At 50.5% G+C, this 23,320-nt stretch overlaps 1 protein-coding gene across 1 annotated transcript in view; it reads left to right on the top strand.

The window, feature by feature from the left end:
• Positions 1–23,320, top strand: part of PYGB (glycogen phosphorylase B) — a 40,325-nt gene that overhangs the window by 8,322 nt on the left and 8,683 nt on the right. The window contains exons 3-16 of the mRNA XM_006259242.4: positions 114–192; positions 1,797–1,900; positions 3,960–4,091; positions 9,936–10,047; positions 10,823–10,905; positions 12,215–12,358; positions 12,832–12,924; positions 14,760–14,906; positions 15,753–15,916; positions 16,451–16,565; positions 18,288–18,389; positions 19,813–19,960; positions 22,076–22,134; positions 22,961–23,102. Coding sequence (XP_006259304.1) covers positions 114–192; positions 1,797–1,900; positions 3,960–4,091; positions 9,936–10,047; positions 10,823–10,905; positions 12,215–12,358; positions 12,832–12,924; positions 14,760–14,906; positions 15,753–15,916; positions 16,451–16,565; positions 18,288–18,389; positions 19,813–19,960; positions 22,076–22,134; positions 22,961–23,102 — 1,624 coding nt within the window. The remainder of the gene's footprint in view (positions 1–113; positions 193–1,796; positions 1,901–3,959; positions 4,092–9,935; positions 10,048–10,822; positions 10,906–12,214; positions 12,359–12,831; positions 12,925–14,759; positions 14,907–15,752; positions 15,917–16,450; positions 16,566–18,287; positions 18,390–19,812; positions 19,961–22,075; positions 22,135–22,960; positions 23,103–23,320) is intronic.

A 23,320-nucleotide genomic window follows, 5' to 3' on the forward strand; every position in this document is an offset into this window, starting at 1 on the left:
ACAGAGAGAGCCCTGCGTTCACTTTTCTTTCTCCTCTTTGGGGAACTGGAACAAGTATTTCCCAGGGTACTGTGCTCATGCTGTGCTTTCTGCTGCCATTGTTTTGTCAATAGCTAGGCCTGGACCTGGAAGAGCTGGAAGAAATTGAAGAGGATGCTGGGCTGGGCAATGGAGGGCTGGGACGCTTGGCAGGTAATTTTCAACAGCCAGGGGAAAAGGCCTGGTCATTGTCTTCCTAGGGATTTCCTCTCTGCATGGGCTTTCAAAGGCCTGCCTGAATGGCACCATTGTGCTACGCCCTCCTTCCAAGGGGGCTCCCCACTGCAGGCATGCTGGATGTGCCCCTGCCATCCGTCCTGACCACCCTTTCGCATGTGGCCAGGTGAGACCGTGCAAGCTGTGGGCCTTGGGTAAAGCACCTGTCTGTGTCTCCCTCTCTGGAGGGCTGCTGCCTGCCCCATCTTCACAGAGCCTGCAGCTAATACACATGGAGCTGTGCTTATGTTTAGCTAGTCCTCTAAAGTAATTTCACAATTCCTCCATGTCCCTTCTACTTCCCTCTTTCCCATCCTTCTCCACTGCATCAGAAGCTGCCTGCTGGTTTATATAAATGCAGGCAGCATTTAGTCAGTTGTTCCGTGGGTCTGCTCTGTTTTCAACTTGGCACAGCCCAGCTTTATTAAACATGGTTGTGAGATGTCTGTGTCCCACTCCACCCCCATGTGCCACTAGCTGGCTGGAGGAGTGCACCAGCCTTCTGGTTAACCCCTGACTTAGGCCCACGTCCCTGCAGTCCCTAGGACTATGAACCACACCCATCCACTCCTTTCAGGGACTGACTTCCAGTTCCCTGTGACTTGGCACTGTCCACTGGAGGGAGAAAGGGGGTTCAGATAAAGACAGACCTTATCTGCCTCCTTGGGGGGAGATACAGGGGTGGGGAAGCTAGGGCTTGGTGTGACCTGCCAAGAGGTGAAGGCCCAAAGAAACAGTACTGTGTAGTCAGTGATCAACCCTTCTGAGTTTTCCTGGGCCATCCCAAATTTCAGGGCTCTGTCCCCAAAGGGTCCATAGAATGGAGCTCTTGTCCGAGATTTGGATTATTGGTTCTGAAACAGCCAATTCCTCAATATTCCCATACAGCCGAGGGCTCGTTAGTGCAGCAGCAAGTTATATATCCACTGCCTCCCCACAGAGCAAGTCATCTTGCCCACCACATGTTCCTAAACAGGTGCATGAACTGGACCCAGGAGCGGGTATCTGCTCTTTCCAGGTCTGGAGGTGTTTAGAACATCTGTGATGATACAGTGGCACAGCGGGCATGGCAGCCCAGAATGAGTGCCTCTGACACAGCTCCCTGCTAATCCACCTGTTTGCTCTGCACAGACATGTCACCTGTTCTCAGAACGAATGCACTGCTTCTTTCTCCCCTTCACCACTCCTGGGAAAAACAGCTTCTTTGTACTTCTGTACCCTCACAAATTTAACCCAGGCAGAGTCAGATTTTGCCCCTCTCTTGTGGAGTGGCACTTTCTTCCCTCCTTGGTGTTGGGGAGGGAAGGTGCTGCCTTGTCACAAGCAGTGTACAGTCCAGTTTAGTCCAGCCTGAAACAGACTGGGATGTTAAGCCATTTCCAGGTCATTGTCTCCCTGTTTGCATCCCCCTCTGCCCTCCCCACGCCCCAAAATTGCATGTGCTGGGCTGGAAAACATGTTTGGACCCAGGCATCTGAATGGAGTTTCCATGAGCCAGTCCTGCCCGTTCCTCAAAGTGTGCTTTTGCTTTGCCCTTTCAGCCTGCTTCCTGGACTCCATGGCAACGCTAGGACTGGCAGCTTATGGCTATGGGATCCGCTATGAGTTTGGCATTTTTAATCAGAAGATTGTCGATGGCTGGCAGGTATGTGACACCAGTTTGAAATTTGCTGCTTGCCATTGCTGGAGGCAGTAATTAACTGTAGTACAGTGGCACCTCAAGACCTGAGCCAGAGTTAGGGCCCCAGCATCTCAAAGAACTCAGAATCCACATAGGTCAGGGGTGACGCATTGGGGACCTGGAGCAGTAAAGTGTCTGCCTCAAGTTCGTGCACTAAATCATGACCAGAGGAGGTGTAGAACTTGTATTCTGCTGAGTCCCAGTCCATGCCCTTCCCCACTAAGCCATCCTTCCTCTTGGTGGGTTATAATGACCACTGCTCAAAGCTCTGAGGAAGAAGAGCTGCCCTTCAGGACCAGTATTCTGCCATGTGGGCTGCATGGCCCTTGTCAATTGAGGCTGTGGGCAGTAGTTTGTCCAGTGGTACCATCCCCACTTCTCCCTTCAGCATGGAGTTGGCCTCATTTCTTTCTTGGACCTGTAACCATAATCTCAGCAGCTGATGGAGGATGGTAACCATAGAGGAGCACTGTTTGTGCAGTAGAGGTCACACAAAGGGCCCCTTGTTTAAAGTGCCTGTCCAGTGTAGAGTTACTGCTGAATAAATAAAATAATAGAGGACATCTGAGCTGCCCCACAGGGCACAGGGACTGGAGTAACTGGTCTCTCTGCCCTGTGTTATGCAGGAGGGTCAGATGAGGAGACCTCATGGCCCTTATGGCTTTAAGATGTACAAAATTTTAAGACAAAGAAAGGAAGAAGTTATTTTTGCCACATGTCTGCCAATAGCATCCACTGCTGTACCTTTAACTGTGAGTCAGGGGAGCTTTCTCTCATTTTGAACAATCATATAGTTGTTCTCTAAGGACAATAGAAAAGTAGGGCTGGAAGGGACCTCAGACAACCTTAGACAAGTGTTTGTCCAACTTGTTCTTAAAAACTTCAGGAATAATCCTCATGTACAACTACCAGGCGTAATTCCTGTTCTGTCCCCTCCTCTCCTCCATTGTCATTGATTTAGTATTATTTCAAAGAAAAATGCAAGAGACAAGAATTATTTGGAGTGATATATTTTATTGGACCTATACATTTTTAGTCTAATAGGAAAGATGTAAACAAGCTTTTGGGTACCCCCGTACCCTTCTTCAGGGCTCTGAGAGAAAAAAAACCCAGATACAGCAGAGCTAAATAGCAGATAGAACAAAAGCGTGTGCAAAATGAAAACAGGATATAAGAGGTCACTGACAGACAAGAGAATGGAGTAGGAAGGGTAGCCTGATAAGTGGAAGGGTAGGACCATTCTGGAGGGTTGTTATCACCTGTGGAGTGCTAAAAGATTAGTGGGGATCAGGTAGATTATAATGGGTCATGAAATCAATGTCCATGTGAAGTTCCTGGTTCTTAAAAGAAACATTTGGTTGTAACATTGAGCACAGCTAAAAAAAAAAAAAAGACACCTTTTTATTTAATAGATATGTTTCCTCTTTGTATTTAGTTTTAATCAGTGCATTCTGCTGACCGAAAGAACCGTTTCCTCCATTTGTACTCACATTGGCCCTGCAAAGATAGCCCTATTATGGGAAAGGGAGTCTCTTCTAGAGAGTACACCAGCAACAGAAGAGTTAATGAGGCTCTAAGCTGCAGGCTCGTTATTGCTGGGGAAGGAGACACACTGATTTGCTTTTGCCTCCTTACAAGGGTTTGCAAGGTTACATTTTCATGGGGACATATTATTAGTGTAAACTGTGCGAATTTAACATCAAAACCATTTAGACGCACCAAATGTGGAAGTCTCTGCTGCTTTCATTAGGGCAACTGGGCTGTTCCCTCAACTGGTATAAACTAGCAGAGCTCCACAAACTCAGTGGAGTGCTCTGGTTTGTACTAGCTGAGTTCTGGCCCTTAATGATTTGGGTATAAGTCTGCTTTCAGCAACTTTTGTGTGTTCATTTTTAAAATCAGCTTTTTAAAACAAGTTTTTTCTTTCTTTTTTTCTTAAATCCAAGGTGAAAAGAATCTTTCTGCTAAGAGAGATCTTGTTTGACAGTACCAAACTCGAGCTTATTCTGTCTGTTTGTTTCAGGTGGAGGAAGCAGATGATTGGCTGCGCTATGGCAACCCCTGGGAAAAAGCCCGCCCCGAATACATGCTTCCTGTGCACTTCTATGGCCGGGTAGAGCACACCGCAGAGGGTGCGAAGTGGGTTGACACTCAGGTATAGTGCCCTCCTCTGTCTTATGGAAGTACCCCAGTCTGCCCAGTCCCCATTTGAGGTTGGGCCTCCTAGTAGAAACGCGATTCCCTATCCCTTCCCAGCTGTACCAAGCCAAACCCAATCCACTTACAACTCCAAATACATGATCTTAATATCGAAACAAAGTGTCAGAGAGGGCACTTTGAAGCATTCATCTTTAAATTACTAGGGGCTTGATTCTCCACTGACTTACATTGGTGCAAGACCCCACACCCCTGCCTACATTGGTGTACATTAGTATACAATGGCACCTATGGTGCAACGTGGGGAAAACCTTCCTAACCTTTCTCTGGTTATTAATGTCTTAGAACCTAAGCTAGAAGTGGGCAGAATATGGCTTGTGGGCCAGATCTGGCCTGCCAAGGAATTTTATCCAACTTGCGGTGGGTCCCTTGGCTCCACCTAGCCCAGGTGCGGGGGACAGCCCAGGTTGTGGCACATGCGGCTAATCTACCACCCCCAGCCGCACAGTGGGGCTGGGGCGGTGCAGTGGCTGGACTCTGCTTCCCAGCAGCCTCGGTGATGTTTGCTCCTTCTGGCTGCCACTGGTGCCAGCCCCAGCTCGACTACCCAGGCCCTCCAGCATGTCCACCCCACATGCACTGCCAGGGGCACTGGATGGAGTGGGGAGGCAGGCTCTCCATGGAGCCTGGGCTGGGTATGCTTGGCCAGGCAGATGGCATGAGGCCGCTGGCAGGCGGGGAGCAACATCTAGGACCAGGACAGGCAGGTAGGAGTGGGGCCGGGATTGTGAGGCAATGACACCATGAGGCCAGGGTCTGAGATAGAGCCGTGATCTGCTGCCTGTACGTCCCTACAATGGGCAGGATTAATCAAGTCTGCTCCGATGCTGTCTAATCAGAATGTGTCAGAGCATGTGTGGAGGCACTCATTAGGTCCCCAGTCCTGAGTGGGGTCTCTAGCCTCTAGGGGAGATAGGATCAGATTTGTCAAAATGGCAGACAGTTTTAGGGAAACTTTTTTAGCATGAGAGAGAGCTGTGATGACATGACCCTTATGGACCCTCTCTGAGTCAGTGGAAAAATTTACACTGATTTCAGTGGGTCACAGATTTCAACCCTTGTCTGAAATGTTTCATTTTCTCCAAGTGAGTGTCAGAAATGTTGGTTCAGTTCAATGACACCCAACCTTCTGCACCCTTGGGTTGGACGAGTGGTGTGGGGTTGGTCTGCAGATTAAATCCTACATGGTGTTGGTCCATGTGCCTCATCAGGTCCTGTACTGCCTCAGTCCAGCATTGTGTTGCCCACTGCCTCGGTCCAGCTGCCCATCTACTGGATCTGGCCACATGCCACCTATCTGCTGGATCTGCCCCTGTGCCAGCCTTATCTAGTGTGCACTGCTTACCTGTCAGATTCAGCCACACGCTGGTGTGATCTGGCATGCAGTGTCATGTTATCTGGTTTGCAAGGCTCCCCTTGGGACTGAAAATTTGGCAGCAAGGGAGCAGCAGTTAATGCTGCTACCACTTACCCGCTGCCAAATTCCCAGACCCTTGAAGAGCCCTGTGAGCCAAATGATATGTTTCTGTGGGCCGGATATGACCCATGGACCACGTGTTGTACCCCTGGTTTAGTCGTTTGTCTCCAAAGGAGACACACTGAGTTCCATGCAGCTGACTGTGTGGGTTTTTAGATGAGACGTTCACCATTTTCTGCCCTGGCTGGTCTTAGCAATCTAGCCTTGCTCTGGTGGTTACATTAAATGTCTCCTGCTTCCGAGATTATACAGGATGTTTTATGCTATGCTGGGCTTCAAAGCCACCGCCTTCCAGCCCAGAGGCCACAGCAGCCCACCCATGCTCTTTATATATAGTTTTCCAAGGCACTGTGGGATGAATTATAGTGATTGAGCCAGGATGAAGGTGTTCACCTGTTTGATCAGAAAATGTCCCAAAAACTGAAATGACTGTTGCTCCATAGAGATCATGTTTACTTAAGTTCTGCTTAAGGAAGGTGCATTTAGCTAATGACAAGCAAGTTAATGGTGGTCTACCAGGTGTTAAAGCATGAGATGTAGAGCACTGGTCCCTTCATACAGGAATTCCTAAATAAAAGTTACTGGTTACTATATATGTCTCTGAGCAATGCTGGTTGAACATGTCCAGATGTGCAGGCCACAGGGATAGTTCAGCTGGTGGAGCAGCAGGAAGCCAGGCAGGACTAGAGCTATGCTGGACAGGTGATGCCCATTTCTTGACTCAGTGTCTTGCAGTGGATGCTGCCCATTCCCTCAAAAGCTATCCCAAGACAGCAGGGCAGCAGCTGCTCCTGGGAGTTCAGTTCCCTAGGTAGCCATGCATTTTGCTGACCCTGGATGGGATGTGGTTAGATGTGGATTCATACAAAGGAACCACAAGTATTCAGGGACCCTGCCATAGACTGGACCCCTGTGACAGGGCAGAAGGGGCTGAGTACTACCATCCTGGTGCATTGCAGGCCCAGGGGCCTGCCACAACTCATTCAGAATATAGGGGGCAGGATGCAAGTCCCATCACTTCCTGTAAGTGAAGTGCTGTATGAGTCCACCCCCCCCCCATGGGCAGTGCCCCTCCCCTTCCCAGTGAAGCTCTCTTTGCCCTTCCCTATAATCCCTCTCCTAGACTTGGTAACTAGTGGGTCTCATGGTATCAGAGCTCTGCCTCAGCCAAGCCCTGCCAAGTTGCAAGAGGCAGAAGAGCTCATCTGTACAATGAACAGATAGAGGACCAGGGTGAGTACAAAGTGTTTTTGTTGCCCACACCTGGGTTGTATAACAGCAGCATCAGTCTCACCTCTCTGGCTGTGCCTTCTCTCATAACAGCTTTTCTGCAGCGGACAGTTCTACAATGAAATGGTACCTGGCAGTCTAAGCTATCTGGTTAGGTCCGTTTGTGGTCCAAGAGTGCCTCACAGCCCTGAATGTTTTTACCCCCCTGGGGGGAAGAGGGAAACAGGCACAGAGAGACCAAAGGACTTGCCCAAGTTCACACAGAGTCTGTAGCCAGGCAGGAGGTCTCCATGCTCTCAAATTAGGGCCCTCACTGGACCAAACTTCTTCTTATGCATCAGCATCCAGGACTCCCCTATTCATCGTGTCTTGGGTGTTTCTATCTTGAATATGCTCAGTTGGCAGGTAGAGGGATGTTTGTGTTAATTGCCAATCCTGCAACTGGGCTTTCAGGGTGGCCAACCCTATTGGTTGTCTGGCAAGTGTTGGGGGCATTTAGTGACTGATTTCCCTTAAAGCCCCAGCTCTGGAGTTGGGTGATGATGGGGGAATCTCAAGTATCCAATAAAGCAGGGCTTTTTTTAGCCATCCTGGTGGAAGAGGAACACTTAGAAGTATGAATGATGAAGGTTCCAAATGCAGAAAGCAAATAAAAAAGTGCACCCCAGAGAGTATTTCTGGAACCTTATGAGACTGACTCACAGATCATGTCTGGGGAGACCTGATTCATGGTGCTTCAGTGCTCAGAACAGGCAGTATTGGTGCTTGGAGTGTATTTCCCCTGACTTACACCTGGAGTGTACACAAACTTGGTATCTCAAAGGGTTCCACAGATGTGTCTTGGGGTCTGGAGGGTGCAGTAAGACAAAAGTTTCCCTGGCAAATCATGGTTCCTGTTGGCCATAGACAAGCTTTCAGAGCCCAGCATGAATCTGTGGGGTGAGATGTGGCAAGAGGAAAGAACTCTCTACTTTCAAGCTGAGGAAGTGAAAGTTGGAAATCTTAGCAGGTAACAGAGCCACCTATTGCCATATGCATGGAGATGTTTTTCAGGGTACTGTGTCATTTTAATCATCCAGACTTTGTTGAACTAGGGTTGGGATGAAAGAGCAGTAAGGTCAGCTTCCTTCATCCTTGGAGGAGCTTGTCTGTTCCTCTTCAGATCTTCTGTTGGCTCTGTAAAGTGCGGGGGAATCTGTGCAAACCACCCAGTTGTAAGCTCTCAGAGTCAAGGGATGGTCTCCCTTTGTGATTTGATGGGAGCCCCAGCTGTATTGCTTGGATAGGACCATGGGGCTGTCCCATAGCTTGGAAAGTGGGGCCCTGGGATCCATAGACGGAGCTATAGGACCAATAAGTCACAGCTGGCTGCTGCTGCCCTGTTACATAGGGCAGTTTCATGCAACTTGGCTGATAGCATGGCCCAGCTGTGAAGGCTGTCTACAAAGATTCAGGCAGGTGCTTAGTTGGATACATGGTAAAGTCCAGCTCCTTTGGTCTCAGTGGGGCTGCTCATATGAGGAAAGTTTAAGCATGTGCTTATGGCAGGGCAGGATCGAGGCCTTAGCTTGGCTGTTCAGTGGCACAAGCACTTGCCTCCTACATTTGACTTCCTCTTATATGTTTGAAGGTGAAGGTCGTGGTGTGTCATGCTTTCTGCTTGATAAGTTTTAAGGTATGCGGAACTTGACAACAGTCAGCTACTCTGCCATTGGCAGGCGGGATAAGATTCAAGATGTAGTGCAGACAGGAGGGTTTTTGTCTGGGGCACCTTGGGGTTGGAGCTGATTCTCCAGCTCTAGGCCAGTGACTCAAGAGTCCCAAAGATACAGTGGGAACCTCTGTCTCTCATTCTCACCTCCTTTCCATCTCCACTGCTCCAGGGAAAGGAGAATTCAGGTGTCTCCTTGGGCTGTGAGTCAATAGGCTCCATCCAGGAAGCTCAAGGATAGAGAAGTACAGCCCTAGCTGACACTGTTATGAATGTGAAATGTGAGCCCAGGAGCACCAGCCTTACTCCCATGCAGTTAAGCAAGTGCCTGTGTTTTTGCAGGGCCGAGGCCTCAGCAAGCATATTGCAGTTTTTCACATGCATGTAGTTGCCTCCCTTACGTCCTATCGAATTCAACCAGTTAAATCCAACGAGCAGCAAATAGTTGTTTGCAGGAATCAATCTTAGGCCGCTGGCACACAGTCGTTTAATGGCACTGTGGGATCAGAGGTCAGATCCCAATCATGCCTTTATTATTTATCAGTGCAAGGGAAGCCCAGAATCATAAGCCTATGCTCCCTCTTCACCAGCAAGTGGAAAGCTGAGTGTCCAGCTTTGCATTTGTGACTGACAACTCATTGTCAGCCCCAGCCCAGACAGCTCCGGGTTGTTGGCCTCAGTCCCCAGAATGCCTTGGGTCTCAAACCAGACCTGGGGCTGTTCAACCAGGGCTGACAATCAGCTGATTGTCAAAACCCTGCACCCAGCAGCTCTGACTCAGCTACTGGGCATGAGGAGGGGATTGGAGGCTTGGTACAGCTCCACATCAATTGCACCATAAATGTAACATGCAGCAAGGGCCTTAGTAGCAGAGAATGATACCCTGGGGTTTTGGGCCCATCAGTAACAGAGAGAGGTCTATATTCTACAGAAAAATTCAGATTTTAACAGTCATGGGATGTTTGTTAAGTTTGAATAAATAAATAAGACCTGGTTGATTAATTAATTGTTAATTGTTGCATTTTTCCAAAAAGAGGGTAGGTTACTTGTAATTGCCTATAGCACCATTTGACTTGTGTGCCTGAAGCCACCCATAACAAATACTTCCTGCTCTCCTCTGTAGTGCTTAAAACCTTTATTTGTCCTGTATTAGCCCTTTGGACACAGTTTATAGAGATATCTGCAATATAACCTTCATGCAGTTTAGCTCTGACACTGAAGGAGTTATTTAAACCATGATGTCTGTTTTTCTGTTAATCTACATGTTCTTGTTCCTTCTTAGCTTTGTGTCCTTTCCTTGACCTGCTTTGGCTCCAGGGATGCTTGTAGTTGCTGATGCAAAGTAAGCTATTTTCCTTTTACAGGTAGTGCTGGCCATGCCATATGATACCCCAGTCCCAGGGTACAAGAACAACACAGTGAACACCATGAGGCTGTGGTCTGCCAAGGCACCCAATGACTTCAACCTTCAAGAGTGTAAGCTCTCCCTCTGACATTTGGGACTGTCTCTTGTTGGTGCTTATGTACAGCTCCTAGCAGCACTGGCATTCCCTAGATACAGTAATGCACAGTACAAATCACATATTGTCTTCATGTTAATTCAGTTAGCTTTGATGGGAAAGGGCAGTCTTTGCTGACCCCCATGAGAATTGCACCCTCAGGTCTAGGGTTTGGGAAGAGAGGTGGATCTGGGCTTCCAGCTTCATAGTTCTCCTCCTGTGAGGCTTGCTCACCTCCCAGCCCTACTTGCATTCCTGCAGCTGTGCTTTCTTGGCCACTGCCAAGCCTGATTTTGAGCTATGTGTCTGCCTCTATCCTGCCAGCAGGGACTGAAAGGGACAAGCTCAGCCTTAATACCAGGCTCCCCCAGACCACACCCCTGTGCTCCTAAGAAAGCAAAGCTACCTCCAGACTGCCTTCAACCTACACCTCTCCTCTAGCACCCATCCACTTAGATCCACCCATCCCAGACCACCTAACTCCCCTCCTTCCACATCCCACTGCGCCCTTCCTCCCACCTGCCTCCTGCCAGCTACCAGGCTTTGTTCAGGCCCATGCCCAGCTCTGGTTGCTGGGTGAGGTGAGAACTTTAGAGTCATTTGCATGTAATATGACCTCCAGAGTGGAAGAAAATTGGGCAGCTGTGCAGAGGGGAGGGGCAAAGTCAGACACATGACTGTGTGGAAGCTGTGCATACCTTACAGGGCAGTCACGGCTAATGCAGTGCTCTACGTACTGTCTCTTTCTGCAGTCAATGTAGGCGATTACATCGAGGCTGTGTTGGATCGAAACTTGGCAGAGAACATCTCTCGAGTCCTGTACCCCAACGACAATGTGAGTCCCTCCATTCCTAGCTCTTCGTCTGGCTGATTGGAGCTGGTGCAAGCAGCACAGGGGTTTGACCCCTTCCCATTGGTTCTTCCTTGAGGACTCCTGTGAAGGATACAAAATAATAAGAAAATCCTTCTGAAACAATCTCAGAGCAAACCTTGGTCTTGCTGGACCTGGCAGTGTTGACCAAGCCAAGGACGTGTTCTGGAGGGAGCCAGGCTCTTGTCCTCCTGTCACCCCACCCTGGAGCAGGAACATGAGCTGTCTAGTCTGTCTGTTAGTTAAGCCAGACTAGCACATGTGCTTGGAGGAGCCAGGAAGGAGATGGTAGCCACGGGCTGCTTTGGGGAAGCCGGTGTTGTATTCACTCAGGAAATTGGACAGGCACATGGCATGGAAAAGACTGTATATGGAGGTCTGGTTTGCCAACCCTTCTCTGCCCATGGCTGTAGTACCCTCTAGTGGTGACTGGGGCACACAGACCAGATTGAGGAGTCTGCCTAGGTTGAGGACCCAGCTAATAGAGGAGAGCCTTTTAGCTCAGGCAGGGAAGACTTGTGTCTCCAATCCAGAGACCCACAGTTCAGTCTCTACTACTGACAGTCTTTCCCCCTGCAATACCTTGGACTTGTTACCAAAAAGCTTTAGAGTCCTGCAGGCCACCAGCCCAGAACAACCCCAGCTGTGCAGCCTGCCAAGCTTACGTTATTGAGATCATCCAGCTCAGTCCAGGAACGTGGGTCACAGTGATTCTTCTTCAAGTAACCAGGGCCGAGCACCACCACACCTCCCCACCAAACCTTCCTTTGCCTTGGCCTCTGTGATAAGCCTGTAGTTCATGGCTGCTGGATTTCTGGCAATCCTGTGATGCAGGTAGTGGTGTGGCTCTGGGACCAGGATGCCTTTGTAGTTGACAGGTTGAAGAGCTGAGAAGGGTTTTGCCTTACTCTAGCCCTCTTCCCTTGCATCTCTTGATTACCTTTTAACAAATCTTGAATTGGCAGGACACTGACAGCTCTTGTTTCCGTATTTAGCCTCTGACAGGTTGGGGTGTCTTTGGGGAATATACCTTGTAGTTGTGTAACAGGGCTGGTTTGTATAGTTTTAATAAAGGGTTAGACAAGAATTTTTATAGGATGGTTTGGATAGAGATGATCCTGCCTTGAGCAGGGGATTGGACTATATGACCACCAGAGGTCCCTTCCAGCCATACTTCTCTATGATTCTATGTCATGGTGAATGAACAGCCATAGGAGGGTTACAGCAGTGGCTGGTGGCAGCAGCCCCGCTGATGTCTGTGTCTCGTGTCCAGTTTTTTGAAGGCAAGGAGCTGAGGCTTAAGCAGGAGTACTTTGTGGTGGCAGCCACCCTCCAGGACATCATCCGGCGCTTCAAGTCCTCCAAGTTTGGCTGCCGTGACCCAGTGAGGGCATCCTTTGAAACCTTCCCTGACAAGGTGAGTACCAGGTACTAACTGACCACTGCTCCAGACTGTGGCAGGAGTGAGCATCCCTGTGCTGGCTGCCCCCTATCCCGTCCGCCCATCACCTCCATCCCCTGGGTAGATCAGCACTGGGAGCCAGGTTTGCCCCTAGGAACTTGGGGACCTGAGAATGTGGACAGGCTACTCAGTCACTCAGGAGCCCTAGCCATTGGGATCAGTTAGAGAACAGTGGAAAATTCTTGTGGGGTAAAAGCCTCCCTTTTCTGTGACACATTTCCATTTGGAAATTTTGGGAAGATGTTGGCCAGCTCAAAAGGATCTGCTCCAGTGCATCTCTGCCCAACGGCTGTCTGTGTTGTGGTGACAGGGGCCTCAGTCCTTAACTCCCTCAAGACTCTGTCCCCAAACATGTAGGAGATGCAGCTGCTTCTCTTCCCCCCCACACCCCTGGTAGTGTATGTGATATGGGTGTACTTATGTTACAGGTGGCCATCCAGCTGAATGACACCCACCCAGCACTCTCCATTCCCGAGCTCATGAGGATCCTGGTTGATGTGGAGAAAATGGATTGGGACAAGGTGAGCAGGGGAAGTGATGCCTGAGGCAGAAGGAGGATGGGGTCGGGTTGCTGGCATGTCCAACACTGACCCATCTGTTCTCTGCCAAGTGTGTGCATGGACAAGATCTGGGTGAGTCCCTGATCCCCCTGGCCCTGCCCTTGTTTTCAGGGACTTCATCTTCCATCTTCTTCTTCTCCTCCCTTGGCTGCTGCTTGTTTCTTTAGTGTGGACTTGGCAGTGAACCATGAGGCTGCCCCTGACAGCCAGGGTCTCCTTCAGCCTCATCATCTCACCGCCAGTTCCCTCTCTCCACTCTCCTCCTCTCCTGTAGCCCTTGGCCATTCTGCCCTCTCCAACTCTGCCCATTCCCACCACTCTAGTTCTTCCCAGGTCCACACACCTTTCCACCCATCTCTACTGGATATGCAGCCTGTCCTTTTTACACTCTGGCCCTCCTGTCTGTGCCATTAGAGTGAAGCTGTGACAATGGTCCTGTCAGGCCACAAGTCTTGCCCTGTTGTGGATGGGCAGTTTCTAGCCAGGATGAATGGATGTCTGTCTGAAGAGCAACAGGCAAGCACTCCTGCGGCGTGAGAGGAATCTCTCGGCCTTCTTGATGGCCCTGAGATATGCCCAGCCCCGCTGCAGGAGGACCCAGGACTAATGAACCCCAGATTGAACTGAGGCACCCATAGAGCTCTGAAACTAGGGAGGAAAAGCCGGGGGGGGGGGGCTGCCCTGAGTACAGGGCAGCAATAAATGCTTCCAGACCATAGGGGAGGCAGCCAACTGAAAGGCACCATGTTTCTGGGCCCATGCTTTCCTCTCACTTCCCTCCCTCCCCTCAAGTGCTGCATGGAGCCAGAGCCAAGGTGCATGTGAGCCAAGGTGCGTGTGAGCCAGCCTGGCTCTGTTCACCCCAGCAGAAAGGACTGGCCCAAAGATTTTAAATAGCTCACAGGGCTCTTACAGCAACTCTGTTTGGCCTTAGGGCATTTGATATGGGTAGCTGTGAACCTGGACCAGGGTGAAAGGCACTGCCAAGACAGGCTGGGCTCGGCACGCTGTCCTCTTTGCCTGAGGCATGATTGATCCAGGGCCCTGGAAGGGAGCGTATTTCCCTGCTGCCCTGAAAGGAGTCTTCTTTCACCAGGTTACAAGGAGGTCTACCTGGCTCCCTAGCCAGTAGGCCATGACCACTGAGGTGTAGAAGCACTGGCAGGATACCAGCCTTAGCTGTATGGGGGTCTTACTTGGAGCCTTGCATGGCAGTGGGAAGTATGGGAATCCACTCGCACTTTCCCCTTCCCAGCTCAGCCACCTGCACTGTGCAGGGCCTGTGCTGACGTGATGCCACTCAAAACCCCGCCACGGAGGCTGTGGGGCCCTGCTGACAGAGAGTGGGGACTCAAGAAACTGCGACTCAGTTCCTAGCTCTGCATCTAACTGATTGGCTGGCCTTGGGCATTTCTCTTCCCCTCCCTGTGCCTCAGTGTCTCCATGGTTAAGTTGGGGTGACATCTAGAGCTGGCAAGTGTGGCATGGTACAGCCTTGAGGAATCCCCAAGTGTCCCAGCTGTGCTTCTAACACTGCAGCTCTCTGAGACAATTGGGTCGGGTTTATTTTCAGCATGATCTAGTCACTTTGGTTCCCCTGGGCTCTGCCAGAGTACAGCGCATGGTGCTGCTTGGAGGTGACCAACCAAATGCACTGTTCTCGCATGGTGAAGTCACACATTATCCCCTTTCACACTGCAGTGCTGCCCTCCTGCCCTGCCCAGTACAGGTCAGGGGCACTTCCCTCCATACAGGGCTCTGGGCTGCTTTCTCTTTACTGGGTTGTTCCTGCCTAGGCCTGGGAGATCACTCAGAAGACCTGTGCGTACACCAACCATACAGTGTTGCCGGAGGCTCTGGAGCGCTGGCCGATCTCCATGTTTGAAAAGCTGCTGCCACGTCACCTGGAGATCATTTACGCCATCAACCAAAAGCACCTGGATGTAAGCTTGAACTCTGGGCTGTTTGTTGGGGGTTTGGGCGGGAAGGGGGCACTGAGAATAGAGTCCAGCTTGTAGCTGGCTGTGAGAAGCTGGGGACTGACTAGTGGCCCATCTTGTTGGGTTGAAATTATTAGAAAGGGGATGGTTTGGGTGTTGGGAAGGACTAACTAATGCCAGGTGTGACTGTAGTGGAACAGACTCCTTGGAGAGGTTCTGGAGACTCCATCCCTGGAAGGTTTTAAGAGTAGGTTAGACAAACGCTTGTTTGTAGTGATTTAGGCAGGGATGATCCTGCCCTAGAGGAGGGGGCTGGGCATGGGGACCTCTTGATTCTGTCTTCGTGTCACAAAACTTGCCTTTGCTTCCAGTCTCATCTAGCTGGCAGCAAACTGTACTCTTCTCCATGTGAAGATGCAAGCTATCCAGTGCAGGGTCAGCTCTCTGTGTCACTGGTGCTGAGCTTTCTCGGTGGAGAAATAGCTAAGTTCAGGCTCTAGGGTTGTGCCCTCCAAGGGCACCAGCAATCCTATTCTGTGGGAGCTCAGTGCCTTTGAAAACTTCAAGCCCCTCACACCCCAAAATTGAGGGTGCAGGAGCTGCCCCACCCCAATGAGTGATGTTGCTTGAGGTCCCCCAAAATCCTGCCATATGTTCCCCCGGCTCTAATAACTTCACCCCCATCTGGTGCTCAGTGCAGCAGCAGGTGTGGCAGAACCAAGCCCCACCCACTCCCTGGTGTCTGTCCTCCCCTGTGCTCTTGGGGGAGAACCAGCAGGGCATTCCCCTGCCAGTCCCCCTTGAAGCATCCCCCTGCCTTAGCCAATGGCTCTCTGTGCATTCTGGCAGCATGTGGCAGCCGTGTACCCTGGGGACGTTGACCGCCTCAGAAGGATGTCTGTGATCGAGGAGGGAGATTGCAAGAGGATCAACATGGCACACCTCTGCGTGATTGGCTCCCATGCCGTCAACGGCGTGGCCAGGATTCACTCCGAAATCGTAAAGAATTCAGTGTGAGTGACAGGCACGAGACACACAAATAGCCGTTTCCCCTCATCCAGCTGTCAGGCCTTGCAAACCTAGCCTGGGGGTCTCTCTCTCCTTCACCATCACTAGCAGGACAGCCTCTCCAGGATTTGTTATACTGTGAGCGACACCTGCAGTAAACCCACTCCCCCACCATATGGTCAGATGTGGCTGTAAAGGGGAAGGAAATGTGCCCAGGTGTTACGGTATGAGGCACAATCTATGTTTTGTCCCACTGATGAAGAGAAAGAGACTTTGGGTGGACTGGAGGAACTGCTAAATGTAAATTCCCAGGAAAAGCAGCTCTTATCGGAGGCACCAGTGTATAAGTGGAGGGGTTAGTTATGCAGATGCATTTGAGGCCTACTCCAGCTTCCAAGAAAGTCCGTTGAAAAATGTCAACAGGAATTGTTTCAAGCTCTTGGCAAGTACAAGTAGAAGCAGGTTGGTTTAATGATCCTGTTTTATAAGACAGCTCCAAATGAATCAGGTTCAGTTCTGCCCCCCGTTCTCTGTCTCAGATTCAAAGATTTCTATGACCTTGAACCAGAGAAGTTCCAGAACAAGACAAATGGCATCACTCCAAGGCGCTGGCTCCTACTTTGCAACCCAGGACTAGCAGAGGTTATCGCTGAGGTGAGTTATGAGGGTCTTGGGAAAACTCAGTCTCAAAACTTTGTTTCCATTATAGTCTTCAGATAAGCAGAAACAGTGGAGCCTCATCTTCAGCTGCTATAAATCAACACTGTTTCGTGGAAATCAGGAATTACAGATGTCACACTACTTGCACATTTGGTAGGTAGATGCAGGGAGTGCCACAGTTTAAAATTAGACCTGAAGATCTTTGATTTCTCTTTCCCATGGGATAAGAACAACCCATCAGGACAGCATCACCTCCCATTGTGCTAGGACGTTTGTGGCTTGAAGTGGAGACATTCACAAAGCCAAATATCTACTACAGTGAACACAAACGGGTTTCCACACAACCCTAATTCCAGTTTGATCCCCTTTGTTTACCAGGGCTACACTTTGCCAGGAGCTCTGTGCAGTGTCCTGAGGTATCTAGTGGCTGATTTAACGCAAGGAAATTTATCATTGTACTCTTTGTCAGGGATTCCAGTTGACAGTAACTGCCAGGACACTTGGTCCTTTTTTATTTAGCTGTGTTGGAGAGATATGGAAGTGTGGCAGTTAAAATTCTGGTTGTAGTAGCAGCTTTTTTCCAGGATACATTTGCACTCTAAACCAGCAGTTCCCAAACTGTGGGTCACAATAAACAGGGATCTGGGTTTTCTACATTTTCCCATGTGTTTTCTCATTCTGGGTTTCCCCTTGCAGGCTGGCAGATTTCCAGCGTGCAAGGGGTTGCTTGGGGCTGGGGGGAGCAGGCGAGATCAATGGAAGGCAGGGGGCACCATGTGTATGTGTGTGCACACATGCCAAGCAGTGGTAGATGGAGAGTAGCTCCCTCCAGGTTAAGTTTGTGAGGGCTGGAGGGGAGGGGGCACAGGCGATGTATTGGACGAACAGGGGGGGAACAGACAACGTGGTGGGAGGGCAGGGGAGCACAGGCAATGTGGGTTGGGGAGAGGGTGGAGTGCCAAGGTGATGCAGTGCGGGGCACATTCCCCCATCCCCCAAGATTTCTGCATCTACAGCAGGGTGTGAGGCCACATCAGGGCCAGACGAGCTTTGGGCAGCAGCTGCCTCCATGGCCCAGCGGGAGGGAGTGCTGCACAACCCTGGTCACCAAGGTGAGGCACAGCAGCAGCAGCATGGAGTTGAGCACCCCCACTGCTGCTGAGCAGGCGCACCTTGGCGACTACAGCAGTACAATGCTCCCTCCTGTGCCAGGTCCTGCCTGCTGGGCTGCAGAGCCAACAGAGGGAAGGTAGCAGGGCAGGGAGTCCTGAGCTCCCCCCACCCGGGGCTCCACTCTGGCCATGGTGCTGGTGGGAGAGGTGGAGAGAGGAGCTGGACTCTGCAGTCCTCTCTGGCTGCAGCAGCCATTGCCTCCCACAGGCAGCAGCTGGGGCTTGGGTGCTACTGGGGGGTAGAGGGCTGCAGGCACTGGCCCTGGGGCACCTGGGAGGGGCTGCAGTTTGGAAGTGAGGGGCCATGCTGAAGAAATGGGGTCATGCTGAGGAAAAGTTTGGGAAACACCGCTCTAAATGGATGCAGAGGAACAACCTAGTCGCTGTCCATGTTTTAGCCAAGAAGTGTTTTAGGTTTTTTGTTTTCCGATTTGTTTTTTTTTCCAGGCAGGATTGTTCAGGTTGTTTCTAGCAGGAAAGTGAAATGATGCAGCAGCTCATCTCACAGCCAAGAGGGCATTCATATCCTGTTTTATTTCCTTAGAAAATAGGGGAAGATTTCATAACTGATCTCAGCCAGCTGAAGAAGTTACTGCAGTTTGTTGATGATGAGATTTTTATCAGGGATGTGGCCAAAGTCAAACAGGTAATGTAAACAGCAGAAAATCTAAGGAATTCTAAGGTTTGGAGAGTCTGAATTAGTATGTTTATTAAGCTAAAAAATGTTGCTGGTGCCTGTAGAGTCTCCTGGTGGGAAGGGGCCAAGTACTAGACCATCTAGTCCATACACTTGATTATGCTACTTTCATCCCACATCAATAGGAGTCTAATATCAAGATCTCATTGCAGAATAAAAACTTCTGCAACATTTTGCTTTGGAAACAATGAAACATTGCATCCAAGCTGCCACTTCGCCTCATAGGGATGCAGTTTGGATGCCTTATGCCATCTTTTAGTCCTGGGGATTGGGCTCCTGGGCTGGACTACATTGCCCATGATGCAGGGAGGCAGTCCAGCCAGAGTGTCCAGCCAGAGTGTATCATGAGAGATCTGGCTGGGTCAGGTCCATTGGGAAATGGGGGTGTGAGCTACTATCCTGATGCGGCACTGCATTTGCCTGGGCCAGCTCCACTGAATGTGGAACCAGAACAAAATGACTCTGATTTTTTTTCTTCCTTCTCCACCTTAAGAGTCATATCTGACCCATTGATCCTTTCCTGCAAAACATGTCAGTTTTTGTAGCCACCATGTGTTGTATTGGAAAAGCAGGGTTGACAAATTCCCAACCAGCTTTGACCCTAACATTTTTGACAAAGTGACAAGCTAGGCTGGTTGGGGCTCTCCCTGGATATCTGGGCAGGCTTTCTGTTGGGGTAGTGGACACGCCTCCATTCCTGTCACCCTATACCTCCTTCCCTTTTTCTCTGAGTCCAGGTCCCTCTCAGTTTTGTTTTGTAGCCTCTCCAGTTCTGTGCTTGCCTTCCCACCCTGTGCATTTTGGCCTTCCCTCCTCTTTACTGCTTTCTGTCCTCTACTTTTCCTGCGTCTTCTCTTTCTGCCTCTTTCTCCTCCCTTTCAATTCCTTGTGGTTTCTCTTCCTCAGCCAATTGAGTAAGCTCTTTCCTCTGGCCCCTCTTCTCTGTGGCTGACTGGCCAGGCACATAGGAATGGCCCAGCCAGGTTGGACTAGGCCAGAAACCTAACTACACTGCCTATCACAGACAGTGGCCAGCTGTGGAGGCTGAAGGGAGTGGAGCAAGAAACCTCAGCAGTGATGGGATGAAAGGCTCTTGGAGAATATTTCCTCTTGATCCCTATCAGCTGCAGGCTGTGCCCTGAAGCATGAAGGTTTAGAGCCTTCCCAAAGTGCTTGGATTTGTTTTAATGCCTCATTGTAAAGAATTGTTTCCTTGTGAATGTCCCATCTGGTGCACAGTGTTAGCTGTAGTGTCAGATGTTCAGTAGAAGCCATCTGTGCAGCTGGTTAGAAAGTTTGTGGTGAACTCTACCTTGCACTGAGCACCAGTGGCAAGCCAAAAACCAGGAAATGCTTCCCTTTCCTTTTTCAGGAAAACAAGCTCAAGTTCTCAGCCCAGTTGGAAGAGCAGTACAAGGTGAAGATCAACCCCTCCTCCATGTTTGACGTGCAGGTGAAGAGGATTCATGAGTACAAGCGGCAGCTGCTCAACTGTCTGCACGCTATCACCCTCTACAACCGTGAGTGCTGATTCTCCACCGCTCCCTAGGGGTGGGCAGCTGGGCTCATTGGGGAGCTGAGAGCCCTGTCACTACACAAATTGCCAGTTTTCCTTCTCCAGTCACACGGTAATGGGGTGATTGGGTTCAGTCTAGCAAAGTCCTTTGGCCACAGTAGCTATAGAGAGTATTGCTATGTGGTTGGTGTCTCTAGGGGCTGGGCAGGCACTTGGCTCCATGGCTCAAGAAGGGGCAGCAGGTAGTCAGATTTGAGGCCTTGGTCCTGTCATCAAGGTGTTCCAGGCCCTGGGTCAACTGAAGCTCCAGAATGAAGACTGTAGCCAACCCAGGGCTCTTCCAGCATGATGGGATTTCCTACTGTGAGGGCATCAGTCATCCACATAGGACACAGAGCTACCTCAAGTGTGCATTCGAGAACTCCCAGGATCACAGATCGAATCGTCTTCTACACCTGGTGCCAGGCCCCTTCTGCCACCCTGTCTCCCTGACATAAACCCAGGACAGTACATGTATGAAAACCACCTGTAACCCCTTGCAAATGAAGCCAGGCCTCTGCACCTGTTTCTGCCTGTGGGAAGAGGAGGACAGCAAATATTGTGTGTGTATATAATGTCAGTTGTACTGTTGTTTGGCCCTCACCGGATGGTTCATGAGATGCCTTCAGGATGAGCCTTTGTAGACCAGAGCAGCAGGGCTGTCACCTGGATAGATAATGTGTTTGTGCTGATGTGGTTGACCCTTTACACTGGTGTACACAGGGAGTGTACAGGTGCCATAAGGCCCTTTCCTGGGATCACTTCTGGTGTGGAATTGCCCATGAAAGAATAGGATAACACCACGCAGGTGTAGGCTATACCAGAACAGAGGTCACATGTCTGCAACTTACTCAAGTATAACAATTAGCTCAATACAAACAGCAAATTGCCAGCTCCCCTGCTCCCCAGTGGCAAGGCTTAGTTATAAGCCCAGAGTCTGCTACTCTGGAACACTCTGTTTGTCCGTCTTTTCTGGAGTTTAACTCACAACGGTGCACAGGACTCATGTAAATTATGTCGGCATAAATGTCCTCTTCCTAGACCCTATAGAAGCTGGCAGCTGGACCTTGGGTTCTCTGCCCTGGCTGATGTGCTGGGGATGGGGTGGAGCCAACATAATGCTCACTCCCTGCCTTACTCCCCTGCCCTCCCCTTCACTATGGCAGCCCAAGGGAACTGTCCTGTCTTTCCCCTTGCAGAGTCTGACTACAGAGACAACAGGCAGGGGGTGGCGGTGCAGCTGCTTTCTGCTCCCCTGTCCAGGCATACAGCCAAGCAGCATTTAGACAGCAACAGACATTTGTTTCCAGCAGCACTGATTCCCTCTTCAAGGGCAGGGCATTCCCCAGGTACACCGGTCCCCAGAGGTAGCTCCATTTAGCATTATGACTCTGGGTAGCAGAGCAGGGGATGGAGAAGGAGCTCCCTGGGTATCGCATCCAGGGCCCTGCCAACTCAGACTCCACAGCTGAGCGTTGCATCCTAAACTGACTGGCCTAAGAAGGGAAAAAAGGGCCAGACCAAAAGCTGGGTTGGTTTCCTTATACCCAACTTGTTTAAATTCATTCTCCTCATAATGGGCCTGTGGGGAGAATAGAGCTTTCTGGGTCTTTCTTCTTTCTCTTTTCCCTCAGCACATCTGCAGGGCACCTCCCTGCTTGCTCTCAGGCCATGAGGATGTTGGAATTGTTGAGGTGCCACATGGGTGCTATGCAGCAGAAACACAAGGGCTGGACCTCTGTTGGGAGTGGGATGTCCCAGGTTAAAGTATTTTAGTTTGGAAATGCTCCTGGTCTTCAAGTGCTCTTGACTGGGGTGGGGGTTAGGGCTGCTATTCTATAAGTTGTACAAGCAGATACAGCTCTGGCATGTGGAGAGGCACCTCTGGGTGGTGGTTTAGATTGCAGGCTCCTTGAGGCAGGGGCTGTCTCTGTGCTTAGCCTGTACAGCGCTAGCACCATGGGGTCTGGGTCTGGTGGGCACGCCCTCCTCACACCCCATGTAATACTAGCAGTGATGCCATCTGTGACTCTTCACAGCCTCCTCATTTACTACTACTGTTTCCTTCCTCATCTTGCAGGTATTAGAAGCAACCCGACCAAATCCTTTGTGCCGAGGACTATCATGATTGGCGGAAAGGTAACACGTGCCCTTATAGCTTGAGACTGCTGTCCTGAGCCCAGGTGCTGCCCTGTGTTTGGGGGACCTTGTCAGTGCAGGTGAAGAGCGGGCTGGGTCATGGGCTCTGGGCTCCTAGTGTACAACGACAGCCTAGTCAGGGTGTATCTACACCCAGCAGCCTCCAGTTCTTGATGCTGTCTAGGTACTTCAGGTAGACCATCATTGTGAAGGAGGGCTGGCGGGATTGCTGCCAACCTCAAGTCACCTTTTATGGGGGAACAGCTTGGTCTGGGGATGCGCAGTCTCCTTATTATGCAAACATTTGTCCCCAGGGCATGGGGCCTGCTCCAGAGTTTCTTCCCTCTGCTCCAGCAGGCATGAAGCAAAACTTCCCCTCTTCCCCTCAGTGACATTTGCATCAGGCTGCTGCCACTGAGATTGATAAGGTGGCTGTCTCCCAGCCCCAGCCCCTCTCGCCCCGGGAGCCAGAGCAGAAGCTGGAGCTGGGAGAGTCATTCTGCTGTTCCTGTTCTGCAGTTTGTCATCCTGGGCAGTGCTTGTTCCCCAAAGTGGGAAGAGATGGCAGCTTCTGTGCAGAAGCAGCCCCATGGAGGGGATTCATAGCATGCATCATTGTGGCCTTCTCCACTGACCAAGGCCTTTACATGTCTATTTTTAAACAAGTTTGATGTTGTGCCATGTGTAGGTCCATGGCCTGTCTTTGCTTCAGGCAAAGCAAGCAGCACAGGCATCCAAGTGGGCAATTTGGCTGATCTGATTGGACTCATGAAGACATCATTTTTTTCTTCTCGTTTCTTTATTAACCCACCCCCCTCCCCTGCAGGCAGCTCCTGGCTACCACATGGCTAAGATGATCATCAAACTGATCACATCCATTGGGGAGGTTGTCAATAATGACCCTTACGTGGGAGACCGGCTCAAAGTAATCTTCCTGGAGAACTACAGGGTGTCCTTTGCTGAGAAAGGTGAGATAGCAAGGCAAGGAGGGGCCCTTTATGGTGGGATGTGATGGTCACCATCCAGAGTTGGAGGGCAGGGTGGGGAGCTTAGTTCCCTTTCAGCTTGGTGAGCAAAGCTGTGTGGACAGCAGGGGTCAGGGTAAGAGGAATACAGACTCCACGTGCTGGGCAATAGGGCTGAGTGAGGGGCAAGTGTTCAGGACCTCCAGCTGTGCATCATCATT

The sequence above is a fragment of the Alligator mississippiensis genome, chromosome 1, assembly GCF_030867095.1.
Source record: "Alligator mississippiensis isolate rAllMis1 chromosome 1, rAllMis1, whole genome shotgun sequence".
NCBI classification, from domain to species: Eukaryota; Metazoa; Chordata; order Crocodylia; family Alligatoridae; genus Alligator; species Alligator mississippiensis.